At 37.6% G+C, this 25,691-nt stretch overlaps 4 protein-coding genes and 1 long non-coding RNA gene across 7 annotated transcripts; 3 read left to right on the forward strand and 2 right to left on the reverse strand.

The window, feature by feature from the left end:
* Positions 1 to 1,343: 1,343 nt before the first annotated feature.
* On the forward strand, positions 1,344 to 2,923 carry LOC136263223 (GPI mannosyltransferase 1-like). Its single transcript, XM_066057725.1, has 3 exons — positions 1,344 to 2,128; positions 2,190 to 2,550; positions 2,611 to 2,923. Exons 1-3 carry the CDS (start codon positions 1,377 to 1,379, stop codon positions 2,815 to 2,817), a joined length of 1,320 nt encoding a protein of 439 aa, XP_065913797.1. The 5' UTR covers positions 1,344 to 1,376; the 3' UTR covers positions 2,818 to 2,923.
* On the reverse strand, positions 2,801 to 7,502 carry LOC136263222 (ribosome assembly protein METTL17, mitochondrial-like). Of its 3 annotated transcripts, XM_066057723.1 has the most exons (16): positions 7,187 to 7,500; positions 7,052 to 7,135; positions 6,903 to 6,924; positions 6,774 to 6,855; positions 6,655 to 6,728; positions 6,516 to 6,610; positions 6,246 to 6,316; positions 6,085 to 6,189; positions 5,958 to 6,026; positions 5,152 to 5,235; positions 5,006 to 5,092; positions 4,718 to 4,811; positions 4,600 to 4,671; positions 3,700 to 3,742; positions 3,013 to 3,076; positions 2,801 to 2,961 (listed from the first exon to the last, which is right to left on the reverse strand). In XM_066057723.1, the coding sequence occupies exons 1-16, from the start codon at positions 7,449 to 7,451 to the stop codon at positions 2,875 to 2,877; spliced, it is 1,398 nt and encodes a 465-aa protein (XP_065913795.1). In that variant the 5' UTR covers positions 7,452 to 7,500; the 3' UTR covers positions 2,801 to 2,874. The 3 variants fall into 3 exon arrangements, with proteins under 3 accessions (XP_065913795.1, XP_065913794.1, XP_065913796.1); XM_066057722.1 differs by having other exon boundaries at positions 6,516 to 6,720; positions 7,187 to 7,501; XM_066057724.1 differs by lacking the exon at positions 3,700 to 3,742 and having other exon boundaries at positions 6,516 to 6,720; positions 7,187 to 7,502.
* On the forward strand, positions 7,431 to 12,375 carry LOC136263224 (diphosphomevalonate decarboxylase-like). The gene is made up of 13 exons (XM_066057726.1): positions 7,431 to 7,561; positions 7,643 to 7,713; positions 7,765 to 7,832; positions 7,881 to 7,927; positions 7,982 to 8,098; positions 8,148 to 8,202; positions 8,263 to 8,407; positions 9,324 to 9,398; positions 11,347 to 11,565; positions 11,616 to 11,731; positions 11,996 to 12,044; positions 12,097 to 12,162; positions 12,209 to 12,375. The coding sequence occupies exons 1-13, from the start codon at positions 7,507 to 7,509 to the stop codon at positions 12,278 to 12,280; spliced, it is 1,155 nt and encodes a 384-aa protein (XP_065913798.1). The 5' UTR covers positions 7,431 to 7,506; the 3' UTR covers positions 12,281 to 12,375.
* A 1,465-nt stretch (positions 12,376 to 13,840) lies between these two features.
* LOC136264442 (uncharacterized) lies at positions 13,841 to 14,765 on the forward strand. Its single transcript, XR_010705110.1, has 3 exons — positions 13,841 to 13,969; positions 14,042 to 14,164; positions 14,642 to 14,765. It is a non-coding gene; the product is annotated as an uncharacterized lncRNA (long non-coding RNA).
* Positions 14,766 to 17,283: 2,518 nt separating this feature from the next.
* Positions 17,284 to 19,931, reverse strand: LOC136264709 (uncharacterized). Its single transcript, XM_066059486.1, has 5 exons — positions 19,799 to 19,931; positions 19,484 to 19,695; positions 19,184 to 19,347; positions 18,763 to 19,122; positions 17,284 to 17,383 (listed from the first exon to the last, which is right to left on the reverse strand). Exons 1-5 carry the CDS (start codon positions 19,929 to 19,931, stop codon positions 17,284 to 17,286), a joined length of 969 nt encoding a protein of 322 aa, XP_065915558.1.
* Between the last annotated feature and the right edge of the window lie 5,760 nt (positions 19,932 to 25,691).

A 25,691-nucleotide genomic window follows, 5' to 3' on the forward strand; every position in this document is an offset into this window, starting at 1 on the left:
AATCAAGCAAGCTGTGATTGTGGAATTGAATTTTGCCAAACAACCCGTGATTGTGGGATTCAATTTTAATACATCAACAGTAGTTTGTTTTTTACTTTTGTAAATGTAGTAATTAAAGTAACATAATTAACACTAGTCTCTTAAAATTGCAAAAATAAAATCAAACTGCTGTTTGTGCGGATGTATTAAAATTGAATCCCACAATCACAGTTTGTTTGGCAAAAAATCCCACAATCACAGCTTACTTGGTTCCCTATGTAAGAGAAGGGTATAGCAACTAAAGATTTTGCCAATTAGGTGGGTCTACATGCTAAAGTAGAACATATTAGTTATACCATGGGCACTCGTGCTTTGCCTGTATATACGTACTCGTGCCCGTGGTATAACTATTACATATACAGCAAATGTAGTCATCTGGATTATGATATTATGAAGGATTTCACCCAGAAATGGAGTCAAATATCCTTATACACTGGCGTGGTGACCGGCACAAACTATTAACTACTCTATTACAATGTATATAGTGATTCTGTGTTACACACACCATTATTATTTATTAGGCATATGCGCCTAACAAATAGTATGATTTTTACAACTGAAAAGTTTTCTCCAAAAATTATAAGCACATGCACTTAACAACCCGACTCTATGGTACTGTTGATCTATTAATCACCTTAGAAAAACATGCCTTCTGCTTAAAGCAACTTGAAAAGGTGAAGTGAACAAGCGAACTTCTAAAAATAAACTGAAGTTTTCGTTCCACAAGGAAATCTGTCTGTAGATTTTTCAGGGATAAAAACTGCACAGCCTTCCTTACTTCTCTCTGTCCATGGTATTTATAAGATTGTAATCATGGTAACATCTATAGTTCTAAAGGTGAACTTTCATATCTATAGGTGACTGTTCTAACCGCTCTATTATGTTGAGTATATTGTTCAGGAACAAGCCCCACACTATGCATATTGTATGATGCATGGAGAATCGATATAGCTATAGTTGGACTTTCAAACACAGATCAAGAGAAAAAGTTTCAGTATATATATCATTCAGCGGCAAACAGTAAGTCACATTTTAAAGCATCATTTTCACAAGTTGTACTGAGAAGCTACACATACATAGATGGTGCATTAGTATGGCAGAGACTGAATGGAAACCTTTACAGCTATAGCTAGACTGAAGAGCTTTGCTGCAAAAGCCTCCAACTGAACCAAACCACTACAAAATGGTTGGAAACATACAGTGGAAACAGAATTACGTAGCTACGTTGTAATTTGCGTCACTAATCAGGACACCACATTACATCATAGATATTACACGATGAATTTAGCTCAGTCTATTTCAATTTACGCGCATGGGCTTGCACCTCGTCTGAAAAAATGCCCGACAACCTGTTGTACGGATGGATTACAGCCAAGCGGTTAATCGCCTTCTCTTTCCTATTCCGTGTAGCACTGATGTTCTATGGTGAAGTGCAAGATAGATACCTAGACGTTAAGTACACGGACATTGACTATCACGTGTTCAGCGATGGAGCCAGACATTTCACTGAAGGCAACTCACCGTTCTTAAGAGAGACGTACCGCTACACACCTCTTCTTGCCATCCTGCTGTCACCGAACATATTTCTCTTCTACTCGTTCGGGAAGGTAATCTTTGTAATTTGTGACGTGTTGTGCGGGATCCTTATCCGCGAAATACTACTCCTTCGTGGAATAAATGGGACTCTCAGTCTATTTTGTAGTGCCATTTGGCTGCTTAATCCTGTCACAGCTACCGTATCCAGCCGGGGAAATGCTGAGCCACTTATAACTGGTCTTATCTTGTTAACAATTTATCTGTTGCTTACCAAACGTACAGTTTTGTCTGCCATCAGCTATGGACTTGCAGTACACATGAAGATGTACCCAGTGATATATGCACTACCATTGTATCTCTTCCTAAACAATGACTACAGTGAAAAAGTGATTGTTATTAGTACACCAACGAGAAGTGGGTTTGTGTCTGCTCCATCAATGCATGGAAAAATTTTTGGTTGGCAAGTGGAGGAATTGTTTTCTAAAGACAGGAAGGTTTTTACTGTGACCAGTTTTCTGACATTTGCCATGACAACAGCTGTGATGTATGTATTGTAAGTTACTCTTCTCTAGTAATAGAATGATTATAATGTGTTCTGTATCTTTCTATTGTAGCTATGGTAATGAGTTCCTTCAAGAGGCCTATCTCTATCACTTCACACGTACGGACATTAAACATAACTTTTCTGTATACTTCTACATGTTGTATGTCACCAGTGAATCACTGCTATCTCGACTGATCAGTTTAATGGCTTTCCTACCACAACTTTTATTAGTGGTTGTAACAGCCATCATTCTTCATCAAGATATCACTCTGTGCCTGTTTGTACAGACATGTGTGTTTGTGACCTTCAATAAAGTGTGTACATCGCAGTATTTCTTGTGGTACCTGGTCCTGTTACCACTTGTCGTGCCATACTCCAAACTGAACATCCACCAAGCCTTTGTGCTGACCTCTTCATGGTTCATTGGACAGGTATGATTGTGGGTTCTAATTATGATAATGTTTACATTGTGGATTTTAATTTTTATGCAGGCATTGTGGTTGGCACCAGCCTATTACCTGGAGTTTCAAGGGTATGATACGTATGTGTTAATATGGCTGGCAGGGCTTGTATTCTTTTGTATCAGCTGTTTCATTGTGTCATCTATCCTGCGTCATCATGATTTTGTGGCCACCTTCAGTAACGGTCATATCAACAGGTCGTACACAACCAACACAGCGACCGTATCATTTAGATAACAATAAATACTTCACACATACATGATGAATTAGTAGTTAGTAGAGAAAATTGATTTATTATTTCATTGTATCATCTTCACTCAGTTTATCTACATTATTGAGCTCATCCTTATCATCTGTTGTTGGTTCAGTCTTCTCAGCTGGCTGAAGTGCATGTTGTTAAGTGAGGTATGGTTGTTATTAATGTTAACTGACTTTTTCAACTAGAGGGACTAGGTCTCCCCACTGTGTGTGGTGTCGTACCATCCTGTAAACTTCCCTGAAAAGTGATCACACACATTAATACTAAACACAGTAGTGTTAATCAGTAGTTGTGTATAAACAAGCAGGGTTACATAGACAGATCACCGTGTGTGCGTGCGTGTGTGAACCAGATTGCTTTTCTTTGCCAAAAAAGTAATCTGGGTTTGTGGGGGTATTGTATAGACTTCTGTAGTCTTTCAGTCTTTAGCAGGGGGTTACAGAGACTCTGAAGAAAGAAAAATAATGTGACATGGTGGGGAAACAAAGAATTGAAATTTTTATGTAACCAGCTGCTTAAGCTGAAATGCTGTCTGTCCATCCATCCATTCAGCAGTTAGTGAGCTAACTTGCTAGCCGTTGTATGGAATAACCTACATCACTCTAGCATGTCTAGGATTGTGTGCGTATAAGGTTCTACAATGTTTAGTTGAATCAGTTCTGTGGAGTGCCAAAATACTCTCTTATACTTGTGAATGCCTGAAGCTTATAGTGACAAATAAGTTTACTAATGTTCCAGTGACTTGTTACACACAACACAGCACATTCTGGCTGTGTTAGTACTTATGAATCATACTGAGGTATATGTATCCACAAGCACCTGTGTGTAGTATATATGTATTTTAAACATGTACTGCTCACTTTCCTGATCGTATTTTAGTATATATCCTTTGTTCAGAATAACCTAAAATATTAAACAACACCAAGTGACAAATAAGGAGTGAAGCATATGTACAGCAGATCAGATTGGCACAAATTGCCGCAGTAAGGAAAAGCTTGTAATCAGAATAAGCTAGTATTAGATGGGAGCGTTTGGAGGCCTATGACTTTGCTTGCAAGAACTTACTGATATTTTTTGTAAGATTGTTTTAATAATTTGGAAACCTTCCTGTGACATGGCAGTTTAAATAGTTCTGGACAACATATTGAAATTCAATCAGATTCCGATAAATAGAACACTACCCCACCGTGTATGTAGTAATACGACAAATTAATATACCATACCATATAGTGGGTTTTTACTGCAATAAACAGTGGCTAGCCGCAATAATTAAATTCTAGTTTATTATATCTTCGTGTCTTTTTCCTTGTAATTCGACGTATTATTGTGTCACCATGAAATGAAAACAAACTGCATATCCGGTGTGCAGTAAGTACCCCACTACTGTAGGGTAGTCCACAGTGCACATCCCAACTTTTCTGTAATGCAAGTAAGTTTCTTGCCAATGCCAAAATGTCGTTTATACAACTGCTTGGCAATGCTTTCATCTCTTCCAACGCATTTCTAGAAAAATTTCAGTGGATTTTATTTTTGTGGAGAGCTGCGGTTGCAGAAATTTGTGTCGTACTTTCAAGATTGCTGACAAATTACAGATGCAGTAAAACCCGCTATATGGTAAGCATCCATATAAATAGCAAATTACGAATTGGATAGTATTTGATACTCGTAGTCTTAAATTTGTTTGTGCAAGTTTTGTACTTGTGCTGTAAACAGCAACAGATATAGGAAATGTCATTGTTGTAACATTATCGTGTTCTTACCATTGGGAGGACAAATGTTGCAGATAACCATCCTTCTTGCCTGCTTGCGTTCTTTCAGTAATCTTGCGTATCCTACAATGCTAAGTTTAGGGTTATTTGATAACAAGTAGAACAGTACCATTGTCATCTGCAGGCCTGTTGCCACGAGACAGAACTAAATATGAATAGTTCTCTGTAACAAATCCCGCCCTTTTGAGCCAAGGATCTCTCTCCTATAAACCAGAAACAAAACAACTAGACATTTGAGTATTTACTGATTCTTTAGTTCTATCACAACATTGCATACTTGTTTCATGTAGCCAGACCATTTTGTCTACTGTGTGGAAGTGGGAAAATCCACACAAAAGAAAAGTGGTCTGGGAACATGAGACCATGGTAAGTACACTCAAATAACACAATGACAAACCTGGCAGATGGAGAGATGTGATCGTTGTCCAAAACGACAATAACTTTTACCCTTCCTTACATATGGACATGTCAACTCATGTGTACACTGAGATAAAACAACACTTCATCACTACTGAACTATTGCTATGACACTGTGACACTTACTGGAGCAAATATGTAGCCGCTACTCTGAGGCTCGTCATCGCCATCAGTTTTGACACCTTCATTTTCAACTTGTTCCCTCATTATCTGAACAATTATTATAGACATGTTGCTACATACCATTTACATAAACAAGGTTACAGTTCACAAAACCATTCTACACTTGTAAAACTAAATACCACAAACTTAATCACTGACACAGCAAAACATTTAATTGCAGAAATAAATGGCACAAAATCGTCAAACTAAAATCTTGCCATATTATTGGTGCTAATATTATAATCAACAAGATCAAGCCAGATGCTGTATGCATATCTATAGCAAGCTCGTCAAGTATGATGATGTTGAAGGTAGAAGTATAACCAAGTGGCCAAGTGGAGACTCATCAAATCTGATACACAAGCTGAGATAGCTAGTTATAAACACTTTAACTGTATGGGAGGCACTTTCTGCACTAATCTTAGCTTTGGCCTACGGTTATCAAACAATTCTATGATTGTCTGTAATATATTGCAGTGGAGATCTTGCACAGAGAATGTTTCCAATCACTTTGTTTCCTTTTCAGATGGCTGCTGCACTGGCTATGGATTGAATAAATCTCCAACCTCTGTTTCACATCAGTCTCTCCAGTATGTAGGCAATGAAGTAAGCATTTTAAATGAGAAGACATGTAGCTAGCTACACAATTTACTACCATGCAAGACGTTAAATTAAATTCTTGTCAAATAAATTATTAAGCAACTACGGTTGTCAAAATTTGGTAACTTTGTGTTCTTACAAAGGAGTTCTACATTTACAGCAAGTGTTACCTTAATAAGATGGGTCCTGGCCTCTGAAATACAATGGAAGCCAACCTTGTCCCCCATCTCTATCAGTACCTACACACAGGACAACAGTTACATGTGTATGTTCTATTAGAGTAGTTTAGTGACCTACCAGATATTTCAGTGTATTCCTCCACAGGGTCTCTAGAGTTGTTCGTAGCAATTTTGGTGACATTTCTCCGAGTGAGTATGCTGCTATCACTAGGTCATATTGTTGCTAAGGTAACAACAACCAGATAATTACCATGGCAATATCACAACATGGTGAACAACCTTTCCTGATACAGGTAAGTATTGTTTGTGGTATACATTCTCGATCAAATCCTTCCCAGATTTGGTTCCTCCTAGAAATGATGCAACCAATGTTACTGTACTTGTTTAGCTCTATTCTGGACACCCTCCTTATCTAGTGTTCTGACTATCAAGGTGTCTTTATTAGACAGAAGTGTATAAATGTGTGTACACTAATACAAATGGGACATGGACAAGTGTCCTGATTATCAAGGTGCATGTCCAAATTTCAGACAGATTCAACTTGCTGACCTTTTCTTAGTATCTTTGCCAAATTCTCCATCTCTTCTGAAGTGTCTACACACAAGTACTCATACACTGATTTATTCCATATTTCATTAGTTGCCCTGTAATTAGAATTATACGAGATTGCCAGGGAACTTTTGATTACCACACAGCAGTTCCTAGCCCTGAGCCAAAATCTAGGACAGTTTCTGGCTGGAATTCTGGTCGCCGTCTTCGTATCTTGTTTAACACACACGATCAACCACACAACTACAACACACTCACTTCATTGAGCACTCGCAGGGTAGTAGAATAGGTACCATTTAACCTAGACACCATGGTAGCCAAGGCCTCTCTCTGATTGTATCTGAAGTAAAGCAAATTAACTGTAGCTCCACAAAATATGGTGTTTACTTGAGTAGAGATTTTGACCACTCTGCACAGTGGCCAGGATGTGTGTACCATTAGTGTAATATGATGTACCATGAAGCAGACATGATGTATCCATCAGAAATAAACACAAAGTGCCGTAATATAACAGAGAAGACATGTCACCTACTTACCTGTAATGGTAGTCATCTTCTTCCTAGCGCTAAGGTGGTCAATCAGGGAATTACCAGCTGTTATCACTTCTTTCTTAGGATGATCTGATGCAAGGACGCAAATTTCACCAAAAAACACTCTAATAGAACGCTCACATTTCAACACTTCGTTTACTGCTTCTGTTAGCTTTGGTGGTAAAGGGACAGTAGGAAGTGCGTAGGACAACTCATTTTTAATCCGTCTCTGCAGTATGCGATTTAATCCACTGTTTTTCTTCTCAGATGAGTTTGCAGCTCGGTTTGCAACCTCCGTCTCCTCAGGGGTCTTGCTGTTATCCGTGCAACATGAACGGATGACCTTTCTGCGTATAAACCGATGTAACCTCAGAGTATGTGGACCAAATCTCCACCTACAAGCCATGAGGCAATACAAATACCACAATCGAACCTGAACTAGTTTATGAATACAGTTCGCGATGGCGAAGGTAGCGACGTGTACTGCTCCAGTAAACATTGCAGTGATCAAGTATTGTAAGTTTTTAGTTTGTTCTCATTAAGGACATTGCTAAATGGTGATGGTTAAGTAGCTGTTTCCCTACTTCATTTTTGCAGGGGGTAAGCGAGACCAGAAGCTGATCCTTCCTGTGAACGCTTCATTGAGTGCAACGCTAAGTCAATCAGAGGTTGGTTTGATGATCCACGCACGTTATGTTTATCCCTTCTATACTGCGCAGCTCAAAGCCATGACCACCGTCGCAGTCAGCAAGGAGTACGAGAGTGATCGGATTTGGCTGAACGGAAAGTGAGATCAAGCAATAATTGAAGTCCTTAAACAATGCTTGCATTGTAGGGAAGAATCAATCTCAAATCCTCGCCTTCAGAACTGTCTTCGACAAGGTAGCCAACATGCTAAAATTGTTACCATTTGTCATCTCTCCTCATGCTCTGCAGTCAGGGCACTATGCACTGACCCTGAATTGGCCACTGCTCATGTGCACATCTGCTCAAATAACAGTTTCCCAACAGCAGCCGGCCTTGCATCATCAGCAGCTGGATATGCATGCCTCGGTGAGAACATATATATTAGACCAAATGCCATGCTGTAATTTCTCCATAGTTTACTGTCTGGCTAAGGTTTTTAACGTAAAAGGGGACTTGTCAGTATTAGCAAGGTAATGCTGTGTGACACATGAGCACAGTACACCTTGTGATGGTCATATTCTCAATACTAGGCAAGGATCGGGTAGTGCTTGTCGGAGTATGTATGGAGGATTTGTACGATGGGATGTTGGTGTTCATGATGACGGTAGTGACAGTATTGCTGTGCAGGTAGCTCCAGCCACCCACTGGCCTGAGATGGAGATATTAGTTCTAGTGGTAATACCTTTGGTGTAATGTACATTTTGAAAAAAAAGGTCACAGTTAAGTATAGCAATTAGTGATAATTGTGGGCATTAAAATGTAATAATATTATTGATAGTTTTAAAAGTTGTAGAAGTACCTTTGTGGAGTGGCATAGCGTGAAAGTTGTACTATTTGTGAGAAAAGCATGAAGCTTTCCATGTCAATTGTAGTCCTGATGACATTCATTATTTTGATATAGTGCCATCACAGCTTTGACCTTTGGTGACCTTTGCAGGCATTTTGTACTGAAAATTCATTGAGTTTGTCTTTATTTCTCTGAGGCATTATTTTTACATTGGTAAAAGATATTATTTGTTTATGTCAATAGCCCATTCTGATCTAAAGTTATGGTCATTTTTATGAATAAAAAATGCTATGATTTTACCCACCCACGTATTTAATTAAAATGAGCCGTGCAGTTTCTTTTACCGTCAGTACTTTACTATTGATCAGTTCAACATTAGATGTGATAAGGCTATGCCAGGCATATATTCATTGTAACGAGTTACTATAGAAACTTAAGTGTTTGTTAATTGCCATGGAAACTTAACCACAATACCTCACATAACAATAAACCTCGACATCACTGGGTACGCAATCTTTTTGTATAGTATTAACTTATTGAAGACCGTACACCCATATGCATTTTCCTGCTTTGGAATATCTACACATGTATGGAAATGATACCAACAGGGTTTTTATTTGTCATCAGTAGCTACTCGTACTAATCAGATATGTCTGATCGGTTTTGTATTCACCTGAAATTTGCTTGTATCTGTTATACACGTATAACTACCCATGTAATATCTCTTTGCTGCAAAATGAAACCTTGAAGAGTGGCACGAGCTTTGCTTTCCAGTTATTGATATTTGTTGTGATGATTTTTTAGGTGAGTGATGCTAGGAAGGAATACAGCAGCACCACTGGTATGCAAGCAAGTGTGGAGACTAGTGAATTATTGAAGGTACACAATTGTTTGTGATAATTTGAAGTGTGCATTTTATGGAATTGAATGAAGCCTGCAAGTAGCTCTTTACTGCTACAGGTGGCAAACAGTACTACCTCATGCGTTATAGCTAGTAACAGAAAAATTGGATAAATTTGACGAATCAGTTACATTCATCAAAATTTTAATTTGTCAAATGTCAATAAGTGCCTCAAAAGTCATTGTTTAGATATGTGATTTCTTGCTTTTTTGTCAAATTTTAACTTGTCAAAGCTGATTAATTGTAAATTCTTCAAATGTTCTTTTCATAAATATTTCCTGTTGTACGGTACCTTGTTTGGTAGCAGAGGAAGAACCAGAAGGGGGTTCATTCATAGGTGATACTAGGGTATAACTCTGACTCCCACCCTCAGTATCTGATCATACACGCATGCACACACACACATGCACACACACACACACACACACACACACACACACACACACGCACGCACACACACACACAAACACACACCGTGCCCTTCGGGGCGGTAGCTATGTACAGTATGTGCTTGTACTTTGCTGTTTTATCATTTAGGCCATACAATTAATCTATGTTTCATGGACTTGTAGTGACCCAGAAAGTTAATTACTGATCATATTGCAAGTGGTATTCATGCGGATAATGTTACTAGCTCTGTACCACAACACCAGTGTGTTATTATTTGGAGTGACAACAATATAATAACTATGACAAATTTATCTTATGGTTCATGGATGCGACAGATCAGTGACTTGGCTAAAAAATTGTGTGACAGAGTGTTAGCATAACGTAAGCCGTCATAGGTGTAATTCCCCAGTAAAGATCAAGTTACTCTAATAGAACAATCATATATGCTCTAATAAAACAGTCAGTTTGAATATTTACATGCTGTTTTAAAGTTTGATTGTGTTTGTTGCATTGTAATGTCTTCAGTAGAGAATACTATTCTGTACCATTTTTTCTGATTCTTTCAATAATTATGACCCCACAGGTTTTAGCCTGGTCAGATAGTTGAAATTATCAGGGAAAATTATTGCTTGGTAAAATCTTAGTAGAACAATTTCAAGATTAAATTTTTGTTGGTAATACTGCTGGGTAAAAGCATGTCATGTTACTGTTACTGAGTGCCCCAGGACTGGTAGGCAAAGTCTAAACCATTACTTTTTATTATGATTGTTAAAGATGTTCAAAGCTTTGTTTTCAGTCAAAAGGGCTACTTCAGTGTTTGTCCAATGAATGTATATGTGACTGGATCTAGCAAAATCAACCACATGGGTACAAGAGTCACAACTGTGATAACACCAGTATGAAATTGCTGCACTATTAAAATCAGGCTAACAATTTCCACGTCAAACTTACCTTCAACTTGTTGGATCTGCTTTTGTTAGACTGTTTTTCTGGTGGTCTGTATAACCATGCCAGACATCTGTACAGGCCTGTGAACACCAGGGATGTGGTGTAGAGGCTTCAAACACTCTGGACAGACGAGCAGGGAGCTGAATGTGGGATGTATGTGTGTTTTGTGAGATTTCAGCCTATTTTTTAACTCTGACAGGCTGTTTTGTGGTCTGTTGCCTTCAATTACCATCCTCATCCATTTTGTAGTATATCTCTTGACCACTCCGCAACCCCCACCTCCTCCCCTTTTTGAGGGCTTGTGATAAAGCAGCACTGGTGAAAAAACCTACGTATCTAAAGTGATGGAAAACTTTACAAGGATTACTTCGGCTGCCAAATGCTCTTAAGGGATATGAGTTGCTTCATCTTTTTTGGTGAAAAGTCCATACGCATAACTTCCAAGGCTAGTGAGTAGCAATGCTTTAAAATATTAAAATATTTTTTCTGTAAATCAACAATGCACCCATATGAGCAAAATCCAGTCACATATGTTCAATTACATAATAATATTATAGCTGTTGTTAACTTGTGTATTTCTGTTGTTAGTATCGAGCTCAACATGTGGTACCAGCTAGGATGGCTGAGATGGAGACAGCCATACACAACAAGGATTTCCAAACATTTGCTAAACTCACAATGCAAGACAGCAACCAGTTCCATGCCATCTGCTTGGACACCTACCCTCCTATAACATATATGAACGATACCTCTAGGAGGATTATTTCTTTGATCACCAAATATAATAGTTTTCAGAAAGAAATTAAAGTATGATTCTGTAAATTCTTGTGTGCATACAATATATATTTCAATTATAGGTGGCTTATTCTTATGATGCTGGTCCGAATGCTGTTTTGTTTGTGGAGTCGAAAAATGTTCCACAACTTTTATCTCTGATAAAGTATTACTTCCCACCAACTGATGACCAGCAATAGTAAGTGATACGTTAACTTATATTCTCGGTTCCCCGCTAATCTGTGTTCATTATATATTTGACTATTCATTTCTCAGTTACTCTAATAGAACATATACCTGTTTGCAAAATATTCTAATTAAACAGTCACTAGTGACGCGTGGCAGTCAGATTACAGCATTGAGTTAGCAAGATATTGTTTTGCTGTTGTAGGACAGCATGCTGGTGATTGTGTGACATCTACATATTTTGTAGCTTTTCATGATATATTTTTGATATTTCTAGTTATTTTCATGGATTTACAGATGCAACATCTATTCACGACTTGGATGGTGTGAGTATTACTGCAGTATAGCAGCAACACATGTTTACATGCACTACTACAGGATATCATCTCATCAATTGAGTTGTCTCCTTCATCTGGTGCACTCAAATATATTATCCACACTAAGGTGAGCGTTCTTAGACTAACTAAATCTGTGAAAGTGTTCCCTGCAGGTTGGTGAAGGCCCCCAGTTAGTAAGTGATAGCCAAGAAGCATTGATAGGAAGCGATGGGTTACCAAAGTGATGCTGTTTATACACTTAACAGATTTAATTAACTGAATAATATTTAAGTTCTATTTTTATTTATTTTTAACTGTAACGGTAAGGTGAATTACAGAAGGCAGCAAGGCTTGTAATGACAGTGTACAAAAACAAACAAACAACAACAACAAGGTTAAAATAGAGATATGCTAGTTACAAAACAGGAAACACATATTTAGAATCATAATAGATACTTAAAAGTGGCACAACTGTATGAGTTAACAAAGGACTTTACAAAGAACAGAGAGTTACTAGAGTGAGAGGGATCTAGTTATTGGAGAAAGAATAGAAGTCCAAAAACATGGAAATGTGATGATGGAGCACGTCGTACATGGTGGGCAATCACAAATGTTAAACCATGAAGAATCTTTCTTAGCTGTAAACACAGGAGAACAGTCATCTCCATGCATGTATGATGATTACAAATTCTGGAGCCACATGCGAGACTAGTATCCACATGGGAAATTCTCAATTTAATGTAGTGTAGTTGTGTGACACTGAAGGCGTAGCATCTTTGAAGTATATAAACAACTTCAGAGGAGGTGCTAGAATAAGGAATTTTTTTGCTGATTGAAACGTATCTGTAATATTGAAATTATGCAGCACCTATATAGGCTATGAAAAATTTCTCCAATGGCTAACAGCACAAGATTCTAGTGACCATGGGGAAAGGTTGTCACAGTGATAACACCGTTCAGGACCTGTGAGGTTGTACATTGTCAGGTTATATTACAACACTGCTGTAGAACCTCAATTACCTAGACTCTTCCACCTGATAGCTGATAAAATAAGTCAGCATCAATTAATAGTTTAAGTACAGCCACAAAGTACTCTAATAAAACAACCATGGAATATCAACAGTCGTGTTCCAATACTACCTCTGTCTTTATGTCAGTGAACTCGTTTGCACTGGTAAATACTCCTTAGATTGAGGAAAAACAGACTGCGATTCTGAGATCTATTTCAACTCTCCACAAATTATCTATACTATGATCTACTGTCTCAGTTTAGGTACGTAGCTATAGTAGCTAGCTACATATATAGTAATTCTAATAACATGCAAAGGCAGAGTAACATAATTTTGCTGTATATAATTATAATAGGACTTGTCCATTTGTCCACAATTCTGGGCTGCAATGATCATGTGTGTCTGGCATACCGACACTAGTTAGTGTAGGCTAGCTAGCTACACCAACCTAGGCTGTGCTGGACCTAGCATGCCATAATTGCCAGTAATGCTTTGAAGCTCAAGGTTACTGTTAACAAAGAGGTTTGATATCAACCATTAATTCACCAATTGTACCTCTAACTGAACAAATTAAACATTTGATTGTTACACATAGCATAGCGGCTATACTAGTTAAGTTATTCAGCTTTTGACTGTATTCCAGCTATACAGTCTTTCAGTGCAGGACAGCAACTATATATTATGTAAAACTGTTCTGTGTCTGTATCCAAAAATGGAGACATTAACTTACTGCGTGTTCCACTAGAAGGTTCTATAGTGTGATTATAACCTACTAATTTATTAGCACGGGCGTGATAAACTCCGAGAAAATTTAAGTGGCGCTTACGGCATCTCCTGCGAAGGAAATTTGTCCATTGTCCAAGTGTTCGTTCTTAGTTCCTCCTACTGATACACGTGGCTATATTGAAACATGGCCCGCTCGAGGTGAATCACTGCATATCGTATAACTGCAAGTGCAACTTTGTATGTCTTCCCGTATATTATCGTATACTGAAGCCAGCAGTTAGTTACCTGGAGAAAGGATGGATACACAGCCATCGTGACACTACGATCTGGTGAAAACAGATTTACTCCAGAATTTTTGGCCTCTTTTAACAAGGCTCTTGATGATATAGAGAGGTAAACCTTCTGTAATGTATGTGACAAGGATACCCTATAATTTAAGTAAGGGGAGTGGTGGGACTGTGACAATGTCACAGTCCCACCACTCCCCTTACTTAAATCATAGGGTATCTTTACTCTTGTACTATGACTGGGTGTTTGATGTTCACATCTCGCCTCACTTCTGGGGCTATTGATAACTGCAGGGCACGTACACAGGACACCTGAGGGACACCCTGAAATTTACAAACCTTGATAATCAGGACACTTGCCCATGGTTCCATTTCTAGTGTACACATATTTAGACCCCTGACATCAGGACACCTCACTAATAAAGACACCTTGATAATCAGGACTTTTAATGTGTAGCTTTACAGTACATTTATAAAGTTGCCAATTACAAGCTACCATTGGGGATATGCATCCACTTGTAACACTAGACTTGACTGCTACTAGTTTGCTTTCTTCAAACCATACAAACTTATTGTTTCACAGATTTTTACTGTCTGAAACTTTGTCCTGTCTGCAAGTTAAACGGGCAGCTGGTAGGTTGGGAGAAAAATTCAGTAGCTGTAAACTGACTGTTTTATTATGATGTCGAGTAGATGATAGGAAAGAGGTAAGAAACTTAGTAGCACAGCAATCTTTTCATTGAATTTACAGAGAACTGAACACTGTACAATAAGTCCAGCGCATACAGTTATTAAGCGCATATTGCTTGTTAAGCGCATATTGCTTGTTAAGCGCATATGGAATACTTGCGCTAAACACTTCCTGTTAAGTGCATATAATTGAAATCACTCCTGCAAGCTAATAATACTATGTAGAATGGCAGTAAAATACCAATAGAACAAGTCAGAAGCACCACAGTACACTCAATACTTTGCCGGGCACGTTTCTACGAGATACCACTGCATGTATTAACAATAGCTGCACCTGACTTTTCAGCACCATTGTTTCCTTGACTGAAGTAAGCTATTATACTGAACACTGGTAACTAAATCGCTAGAAAAATGTGGTGGGCACGAGTAATACTTTCCTAGCAGAAACACGTTACAATCACTTTTTAAGCGCATGTGCTTAACAAGTGGTGTATTTCTTAAATATTTCCTCTGAAAATTATAAGCGCATGCGCTTAATAACCGGAGTCTATGGTATCTTAATTACAAGTTTGTGACATTCCTGGGGAAAACAAAATAAATGCATACAACATTCTCTGTCAATCCTTATACAAGCTTCTGCAGTGGCTTTTCTTCTTGATACATTTTAAAGCTATTTGGTGTTTGATCCGAGCTGGCTAGTTCTTCACAGTCAGCTTGTGAATTGATTTCCAGTGGGAACAAGTGATTAATTGCTCTAGTAATAAGGCTTTTGTTAGCAAACAAAACTTTGGTTGATCTTAATTGCTCATCTTTACTATAAATAAATTCTCTAATTTTAGCTAATCTCCACATCCTGCATGTAAGATGTTATCTTTGACAATAACTACTTCACCTATTTTAGGATATCATTTAATTGTGATTGTTTATTCCTATGTTCAAGTGGTAAGGTTTCTGAGCAGATAGTCATGTTTCCATGGTTCCCAAAATTGGTTCATTTGTTTTTGGCTTCTTTTCCAATGTTCACTCAACTCTTTCACTGAATCCATCTTAGGAAATAGTCAAAATCATCACTGTAGTCTAGATGGAATCACATCTCGGTTGCCACTCAGAAAGGGAGTGAGGGTCAAGACAAAACCCGACTCAAAATCTTCACCAACATAAGTTAACGGTCTAGTATTGATGATGGCTTCGACTTCAACCAACAATGTTAGTAGTTTGACCCAATACAAAAGCTTGCATCCCATCAAACTCTGCTTCATCAAACTCTGCTTCACCATCCAATCAAATGCTCATAGAACCCACCTTTCCATGGGGCGAGAGCAGTGGTAAAACTCCACAATACTTTCACAAGCAAGAAAATCTCATAATTCAAACAACTTGGTTCACTGTCAATCCAAAGTTGACTTAACTAATTTAAATTGTAGGGCATTATCACAAATGATTGATTTTGGTCGCCCCCTACGGGAAATGAGTCTCTGTATGGAGACAATCTAGAAACGTTTGAGCTGACAATCCTTTTACCAATTTTAAATGGACTGCACGCACTGACAAACATGTAAATAAGCATACCCCCATTTTTACTGGTGATTCACCTTCCTCAACATTAAGGGTGCTCTGTACAGTTCGTACAAGGCTTCCCAAGACATAGTCTGTTTTGCACTAAAAGAAATATTATGGTCACTTAATTAGTCTGTGATACCTGTAAATTAGGTATCCCATAGCAACAAGCGCACGTATCTTGCTATTCTACACCCTCTCACTTAAATTAGAACTACTGCGTCATGTTTAATCCAATAGACATAAAATTTTCACACAAGCTACTTTAGTAATTTTGCCAGTGAAGAGCATTGCCATTTTGAAATAGCAAGTCCAGATGATGAATAACATGGAAGTAAAGAAAAGGATTTCTGGGAGTGTCAACCCGAAAGATAAATATGTGATGATTGATAAGCTAAAAGACAAAAATAAAAACGTACAATGGTTTGTGCTGTTTAGCATAGTGTATCATAAAAGTATCAAGGCTCTTGTGCGTAAGCTGTAGGACTAGTTCTAGTATAAAGGGAAAAACTGTAACTCATGTTATTTATCAGTTGGGTTTGGACTAAACTGTGTACTAGTGTTAGCTTATATCCAGTAAAAAAGTACAGAACATTTGCTAAAACCATTTATAAGTTATAGAACAAATTAAATTTCATGGGAAGCCATATAAGCAAACTGTACAGAGCACCCTTAATAGGTCCAAGATAATCCAATCCAATAAATTGGAATGGTTCTGATCTGGAGACCTTTTCATGGTGGCATATGTGGCAGCTGAAATGATGGACCACTATGTTTCTTACAAACTACACACTGTGACAAAACTCGCTTGATCTCTGCTCGTCCCTTTGGTATCCAAAACTCCTGACGGAGATGACTCAAAGTATGTGAAATACCTGCGTGTACAAGTCTCCATAATAACAAGTCTTGAAAACTGGTTTTTGTGAGGTAGCAATTTAGGATTCTTGGTGTCAATATTAATATCTGCATTGGCATATCTCATTTCAGTATGCCAAACTCATCCACTTTAACTCCAAGTTGATTCTTTAAGCTGTGGTTCTTGTTATTCTTTAATGCAGAAAACACTTCTTCAAAGGAACTTAATTGAACCAATCAAATCCACAGTAAATGCATCAAATTGATCTCCCTTGTAGATATTGGTCCTTTATCTTGTAATTGGTGTAAAATAGTTCTCAACCAAAAAATTCTCAAAATTCTCAAGACTTTTAATAGACAAATTCTATAATAAGGCTTTATAGCATATAGAAATAACCGTTGCCTCTAGCAACCTGAATTTCCTAATATTTTTAGGTGATAACATCTAAAGTAACTTCTCCAAATTTTGAAAGGATGGCATGTATATGTGATAAGATATGACATTTTGAAATTTGTGGTTTTCCCATACATTTCTATGTGAGAGGGCTACAGTTGCCCCTTCTGGGCAATCACAAAAATGAGGTATTTCAACGTATGCAAAGACCAAAAATTCAAAAGTACACGTATCTCAATTTTACATAATTTGTAGGTGTGAATGTCAACAATAATCTCTCCAAGTTATAAATGGATAGAGTATATAGGTCATAAGATATGACATTCTTTAAATCCCATGATTTGTGTGATTACTGAGAAGGGGCAACTGTTGCCCCTCTCATTGACAATGTATGGGAAAATTGCAACTTCAAAATGTCATATCTCATGACTTATATATGCTATCCTTTTAAAACTTTGAGAGGTGACTTAAGACATTTACACCTACAAGGAGTGTAAAATTTAGGTTGCTAGGGGCAACAATCGATTTTTTCATTATGAAATTTGTCCATTCCAAACAAAAAACATTTTTCTTAGCCTTAGCAGTTGCTTCAACTATTATCTGAGACTCCTTTGTTTCAGTCTGCATCTGATCCAACATCACTGATGTAAGCTCTGGCAAGTTCCATGTTGGCCATTTAGACTGCGGTTGTTTAAGCCAGTCTGGTCCAATCTGGTCCATAGCGAACATTCTTTAATATCTACAACTGACAAGCCTCTTGTTGCACAATCAGATGGATTCTGGTTAGAAGCAATATAACAAAACAATATATTTTTCTGAGACCATAGTTCCTTAATGCGGTTTTCTACAAAATTAGGTAACGGTTTCTTTGTTTTCAGCCAATGCAACACACATTGTGAATCAGTCCACAAGATTCGTTCAGTGATATTCAAATTCAACTCAATTGTCACAAAGTTTGCTGCACAAACACCGTCCAATCAATACGGCCATAAGTTCTAATCGTGGTATTGTCAAATTCTTATGTTTACTCTTCCTCTTGCAGACTGGAACTAGTCATGTCTTAGCAAAGATCAAATTAACCTTACTAAATGGCTCATTAATGTTCTTAAATACACTGCAGTGGCATAACAAATATTTGATATATCACTGAAAATTAATAGTTGATTGGTACCTTTGTTTGAACCATCTACAAATTGAGGGATGTGCACCTTGTGGCAATCTGAATCCACTCCTTTGAGAGTTCATCATTCAGAGGCCCATCCCAAGGCTGATCAATCTTCCGCAATCTTTGTAGAAACAACATAGGGTGACTGGTGGCTCCCAGGGGATCAAATACTCTGGCTATACAGTGAAGTACCTCACGCTTACTAGTCACAATACCATGATGCTGAAATCCTGGAATTCGAATAGCATCCTTTACCCGATCCCAGACTATTCCCAACACCTTCACAATATCTGAGTTGTGACCAGACCCCTCTCCATGTGGTAGAGATTCTAAGAATTCTTCTGAATTTGAATTCCACTGTATCAAATTCATTGCAGCCCTTTTAAAGATATTTTTAGCTTCCCTAAAAGTACAACAAGCTTCCTCAACAGAATCAGTGTCGGATTAGAACATTATCAACATACATGTTCTTCAAAATGTTCAAAGCAAAAGGAGAATCTTCCCTCTGCAAATGAAACTTGAGAGTCGCTCCCAAAAAGAAGGGACTACAAATTAAGCCGAATGGAACTCCACAAAACTGGTACACTACCACATTACTGTTATTCACCCCACAGTTGACATTTTGTAACTAACAAAAATCTTGTTACATCACATTCATTTTCTTGAATTCCAATTTTGAGAAAGGCTCTCTCAACATCTGCCATTATTACCAATGAATACATCCGGAATCTCATAAGTAAACCACAAAGGTCTGGTAAAATTACCGGACCATGATACAAACATTCATTCAGACTACTGATGGCACCTCGAGGTTTTACTGATGCATCATAAACAATCTGGATCTTTGTAGTTTCCTTGTCAGGAGTAAGAACAGGATGGTGGGGCAAATAATACTTCCTGGTATTTGACTCAAACACCTCTACCTCTTCAATTATCCCAGTATTCAGTTGCTGCTGAATAATTATCACGATCAAACCTGTATAAAAGGATCGTAGACAATTCACCAACATTTTTGTTCTGGTAAGTGCCAAGAAATAATTCAAACATCTTCACATTTCCATGGCCATGTCACTTGATACCTTCCTCTTTCATACTTAATACTTTTGTTAAACCTTCATCATCATCATTCACTGATAAAGGGTCTTTTATACTAACTGCTTCCAAACAACATATATCCTCTAATCTGGGATTGGAAACTGCTGGAGTACTCATCATATCAAAATTGATCAATGTAAACTGTCAAATGAAGCCATGCAAATTATTACATAATTATTCCGGTGTTATCCGTTAGGTGAGCATCATGACCATGAAACGCCCAAGAAGAATAAGGGGAAACAAGGCTAACTACTGTGAACTGATTCAATGCAGAATACCTCACGATTGCAGGGCTAAGTCTAAGGGTGCTGATCTGCTATATCCAATAGAAAAAATAAGTTCAGACTCTGAAGAACAGTGTAACGGCGATAGAGTGAAGGTCCATTGCATTGGATTCAGCAACCACTATGATGAGTGGAAAGATATTGAAGAGATAGAAGATGTAACGGGTGTTGATGAGTCACCAGACCAGTTGACCTTCGTATATGCCCTTACTCCCTATACAGAGGTTTGAGTGTGAGAATAAAAGGTCTCTAACTTGTGTGAGAGCGTCACCAGATACAAAAATTGTCTTGCCTTTTGATGCTCTCTCCTTCAATGGAGGCCTGAAATCAGCTGGAACGCCTTCAAGAAAGCAAAGAGGTGTGCAACATTACAAAATAAAATCATATGAAGATCTGAATGAACTTCTTGGGTCAATTTGCCACGTAAGAGGTATCAACTGCAATGGAGACTATGGCTACGTGATTAAAGAGACTGTAGATTCTACTTTAAGGGATGTGGTAGAGTACTTACCACCTTCCCCTGACTATCCCAACATTCACCCTGCTCACATTGAAGCTGATTACCAGTTGACATTTATGTTCACAGCAGGATATGGGAACGCTTCAACTTTTGGAAAAGACAAAAAATCTTTTCATGATCAGTACATGTATATTGTTATACACTTTAGTATTTTACAGTACAACAGTGCATATTAATGTTACAGTATCACTATCAGGTTTATAATTCACAATGATTTGTCTTTTCTCCTCTTCCGTTTTCTCTGTCGCCTCCTGGCAGAGCTATCCGAACCTTCAATGGTATTTGAAACTTGAGTTGTGTTCTCTTCATTTAAAACTTGAGTTGTGTTCTCTTCATTTAAAACTTGAGTTGTGTTCTCTTCATTTAAAACTTTGGTCATATCCTTTCGTTGAGGTGTTTTACAGGAACGCTCGTTATGTCCAAAAGAATCACACTTACTACACTTCTTTAAACTTTTATCTCGTTGATATTCCTCTAACAAATCTATACGGTTTTGCTTTTCCAATATTTGTTTTAGACAGTCCATTTCATGGTGGTTGGAAGAGCGTTGAAAGTAAGTGGCTATGAGATCAGTAGATTTCTCAAGTCCCAGTTGAGTATATACACCTATGTTTCCATGTAAGCTCAAAAATTGAGCAACATGCATGGAGAAAGCATGTAGGTAAGGAGTAACATCCTTGGATTGATATACGTCAACAAATGTTTGAACCCAAGCTTTTACGGAAATGCCAAATTTAACTGCATCACTGGAATCAGCATAGTTCAGCTCTTTAGTTAGCTTGATAAAAGTGGTCCAAACCTCCTGAAGCTCAATCTTGGAATCAAGTTCAGGGAACAAAGTCGGGATATCAATTTTATCATATAATCTGTATTTTTCCGTACCTGTCAAGTCACGATATGCAAATTTATCTGAATTGTCAAGATACCATTTAAATAAGGACCATTTAAAAGATCTTCATACTGTCTCCTATTTTTATACTTTTCTCTGTCAGGCAATGTTTTTACAGCCTTCTCAATGCCATCCAAAATCCGAAGATCTCTTATTAATAAATTTATTAAAACATCTGCTTCACGTAGAAAAAGATGAAACATGTCTATGATGACACGATCAATAGGAATAAACAAAAATATTAATTGGTACATGGCAACAATTATACCTGCTTTGGTTTCTCTTTGACAGCTTTGGCTTTTGTGAGATTTCAGCAATAGTCCTAGCTCCTTTGTCTGTGTCATTTATAGACCATTCTAAAGTCATGTCAAAATGTTTATCAGATTGGCATTTACACCAAATACATGCATCCTCTGCGTTAGCACTTACAATGACATTCACTGTGGCAAGAAATTTCCAATCTCCACCTAAAAAAGAAAATTATTCTGTATACTTTTTGCCCAATAGTTATGACTTGTAAATCTCTAGCTTCTTCACAAATGTCTTCTAATCCTTTGACCAACTCATCATAAGTTTCTGACACTTTCATTATGGCTATTGTGTGGTTTCCTGCAACAGAATGTGCCTTTGCATCATCTTCAATGATTGTAAAAGCCATATTCACTACACTCAGCCCTCTAGCTATTTTTGTGCCATCTCCAGTAAGCTTTATTGTAATAGTGCTGGGTGTATCAATCCCCTTTTTAAACATAGAGAGTAATCACACCAATAACTCTGTTAGGATGAGGATGTATGTCAAAATTTTCCTTCGTAGATTTTTTTTAACTTTGATTTTGGATGAAGTTGTGAGACCTGGAAATATCATGCTTATCTCATGAAATGCTTGGTCAGAAATTGAGAACTTGTCCTTGAAATATAGTGCAGCATGATCGAGTCATCTTTTTTACATCATTACTGCTTGGTGTAGGTATTTTGTTAGAAAAGACCCCGGTGCTGACATTGAACATGTTCCCGTGTCTTTGTTTTTAAACTCCACTACTGTTGGTTCGAACCCTTTGTTATCACAAAAATTTAAAGCGGTCTTTATATTTCAGCAAGATTCTTTTTTCTATTGCACTTCTGCTGCCTAGTACAATCATTCCAGTTCTTTGTTGTTAGGTATGATTTCTTAGCTCTTGTAACATTCTCATGGTAATTATGTTTGCTTTTTTAAATTGCCAACTCTTGTTCTAATTTCTGTCTTTTGACTACCTCCTTCTCAAGTATAACTTCAGCCTTCCTCTTTCTGGCCATAAGCTGCATCTTCAATTCTGTGTCTTTTGCTGAAAATTCCCAGTCTTCCATTTTCCAAGTTTCTAGTTTTGCAGAACGATTCTTTGTGCCAAGTTTTGAAAAACACTGTCCCATCCTCTATAGCTTACATTTAGAATAGTACAAAAATGTTTTTGATATTATTCTTTCAAGTTGTAATTGAATGACTGTCAAGTTTTCATCATAGGTTGTTGTCACAGTACTTGACAAATCTATTTGTGGTATCCCAGTCTTTCCAGGCTTAGAAATGCTCCAAAGGTAGTAACTAAAAAGTGTGGACACCAGCATAAACATAATGTACTGTTAGCAGGTAACACAGCACAGCAAAAATGATGGGTTTAGAGCACTAATCCCCCTGGGAAATGCATGATAACGCACTATTTTATACTCACTTAATGATTTTGTATGTTTCAACCATAAAATATAATCACTAAACTTCAACAGAATCTCCCATACATGGCCTTAAATGAAAGCGCTAACAATACTCTATACAATGCCACCCGAACTGAGAGGGATTTCCCCCTTGGATCAATAATTATCACTATGGTTTTTTAATCATTACGTCACCTGCAGATCACTTTGTATGGCGCTTTCAAGCTACACCCGATAATAAACCTCTGAAGTACAAGTTGCTGTCAGTGACTAATTGAGCTTTGTTTGTAGCCACCATAACCGCAGAAGAGTGGAGAACAAGGATAGCACCAAACTAAGCGATTGTCAGGAGGTGAGAAAGTGATACTTCTGTAACAATGTGAAATGTTGAGGCTTCCATCTCCACATTTACGCTTCAGCTGTACATTACGTGAAATGAAGCCATGTAAATCGACTATGTAAAATTTGACAAAGCTTTTGATATGGTTACACTGTAGGCACAGCTCTGGTATGACTTGATTGATTTCAGTAGACACAAAGAGAACATGGGACTGATTATCTTTTGATCTCTGCTGGTTATCTAAACTCTTTCCTGATATGATGTACCCAAACTTAGAGGGTATCATAAACATTCCTGAAGACCTTATCTCCACTAATTATGTCCCAAAAATAATCCGAACCAATTTATAGGTCAACAACAACACTTTCCGATGTACTTGGGACACAATCAGCAAGCTCGCTTTGAGGAAACAATTTTAAAAATTCCAAGTCCTTTTGTAACAAGGGATTCCTTTGAATTGATCCCATAATTTGTCCCGATACATTAGCAGACAATGTCAGGTCTGATCCATCATTAGTATATACCTTGAAATTGGCAACATAAATGTCTATGTTAGTTATTTTGCTTGCCTCAAATGTTGAAACAGACAAATATTCTCTGTGTTTCATACAACCTTTGTGCTAGCTGGTTGGTCATAAAAGTTCTTTGGCTTGCACTGTCTAACAACAGCCTAGCCTTGACCACCTCCCCATCCTCTCCTTGAATTGAAACAATCGAAACAATCGCTGTTTGCAATAACATTTTCTCCCCTGATGCTAATAATGATTGTGTAAGCTTTGCCTCATTTGACTGTTGACGTGGGCCATTATTGGAGATCTCATTCACAATTGAGGATAGGTCAGACCCGTCAGAGGGGTCAATGGGTTTGTCTGGTAGCAAGAAAGGAATCAACATGTTCAGCTGAAAATTTCTCAGGACATAAACATCAATTATGACTGTCACGTTTACCACAACAGTGGCGGATCTAGGGTTTTTAAAAGGGGGTTTCTGAAAGTTGGTATAGCTGAATAAGGGGATCTGATGACATTTCTCCAGAAAATGTTGAGATATTAGAAGCTCTGAAATCAGATTTTAGGCTACTTTTAGTTAGTTATTACAATAAATCCAATGCTTTAAACTGTAAATACTGTAGCTAACTATAGGGCAAAGATGGAAGCTGTAGCTTTGATTGCTCTATTAGAGTAGTTACTTGACTGCTCTATTAGAGTATCTCGATCATTTTAATGCAGTGGCAGGTAAAAAGTGAAGTGTTGTTGAGGGTTTAATAGCTATAAATGGTGTCAGTTAAGTGCAGCTGCATGCATGCTACTGAAATACAGTGGTATATAGTTGTTTGCTAATTGTCAGTACAACAATGTTTATGTATTTAGACTGCCACTGAGCTAAATTTAAAAGGGGGCTTCTCGAAACCCATCTATATCCGCCACTGTATGATGATGACAAGCTCTCTTATGGAGGTTTGGGCAATGTTTCAAAACATGACCCAAACGTACAAAACACCTTCCCTGCTGATTCAACCTTCCCTTTTGTTCTGATAGTGTGGAGTATTTACCACACTCATCATTATAATGATTTCCATTGCAAAATATACAGGGTCTTATCCCTTGAATATTAGTCATATGACCCTGGGTCACCTCTACTACTGGTAGTTTCATTACTATTGGCACTGAATACCTCTGCAGAGGATTTACATGATTGTGACTGAGAGTACCCTTTTACTCTTGTGATATATTCATAATGACCTTTACCATATGAGACATTGTTGTTAACAAAGTGTGAAACATTTTCTTGTATGTCAATGTTGTAAATTATGGTCTTGCATAATTCTTTCATCTTCCATGGGCATGCTGAAATAGTGGAACACCAAGGATTATTCTAAAGGGTGGTTAGTTTTATTGCTGATCATATATCATTCTGTATATAGGTAGTGGAACATTAACCTTTGGATCCTTGGACTTTTCCAACTTGATAAGAAACTCCAAAGGAAACTTGTTGTTGCATTAAAATTTGTTGATAAATGGGCTCACTTAGTGTTTCTAGTTGTCTTAAGATCTTTTCAATAACATCGCTTGTTCGCTTTAATTCCACAAACTTATTACTTTATTTTGGTAATATTTGTAACTGTGAACATGATTACAAGGATTCTATGATCTTTTCTGGT

Source organism: Dysidea avara, chromosome 8, assembly GCF_963678975.1.
Source record: "Dysidea avara chromosome 8, odDysAvar1.4, whole genome shotgun sequence".
In the NCBI taxonomy this organism is placed as follows: Eukaryota; Metazoa; Porifera; class Demospongiae; order Dictyoceratida; family Dysideidae; genus Dysidea; species Dysidea avara.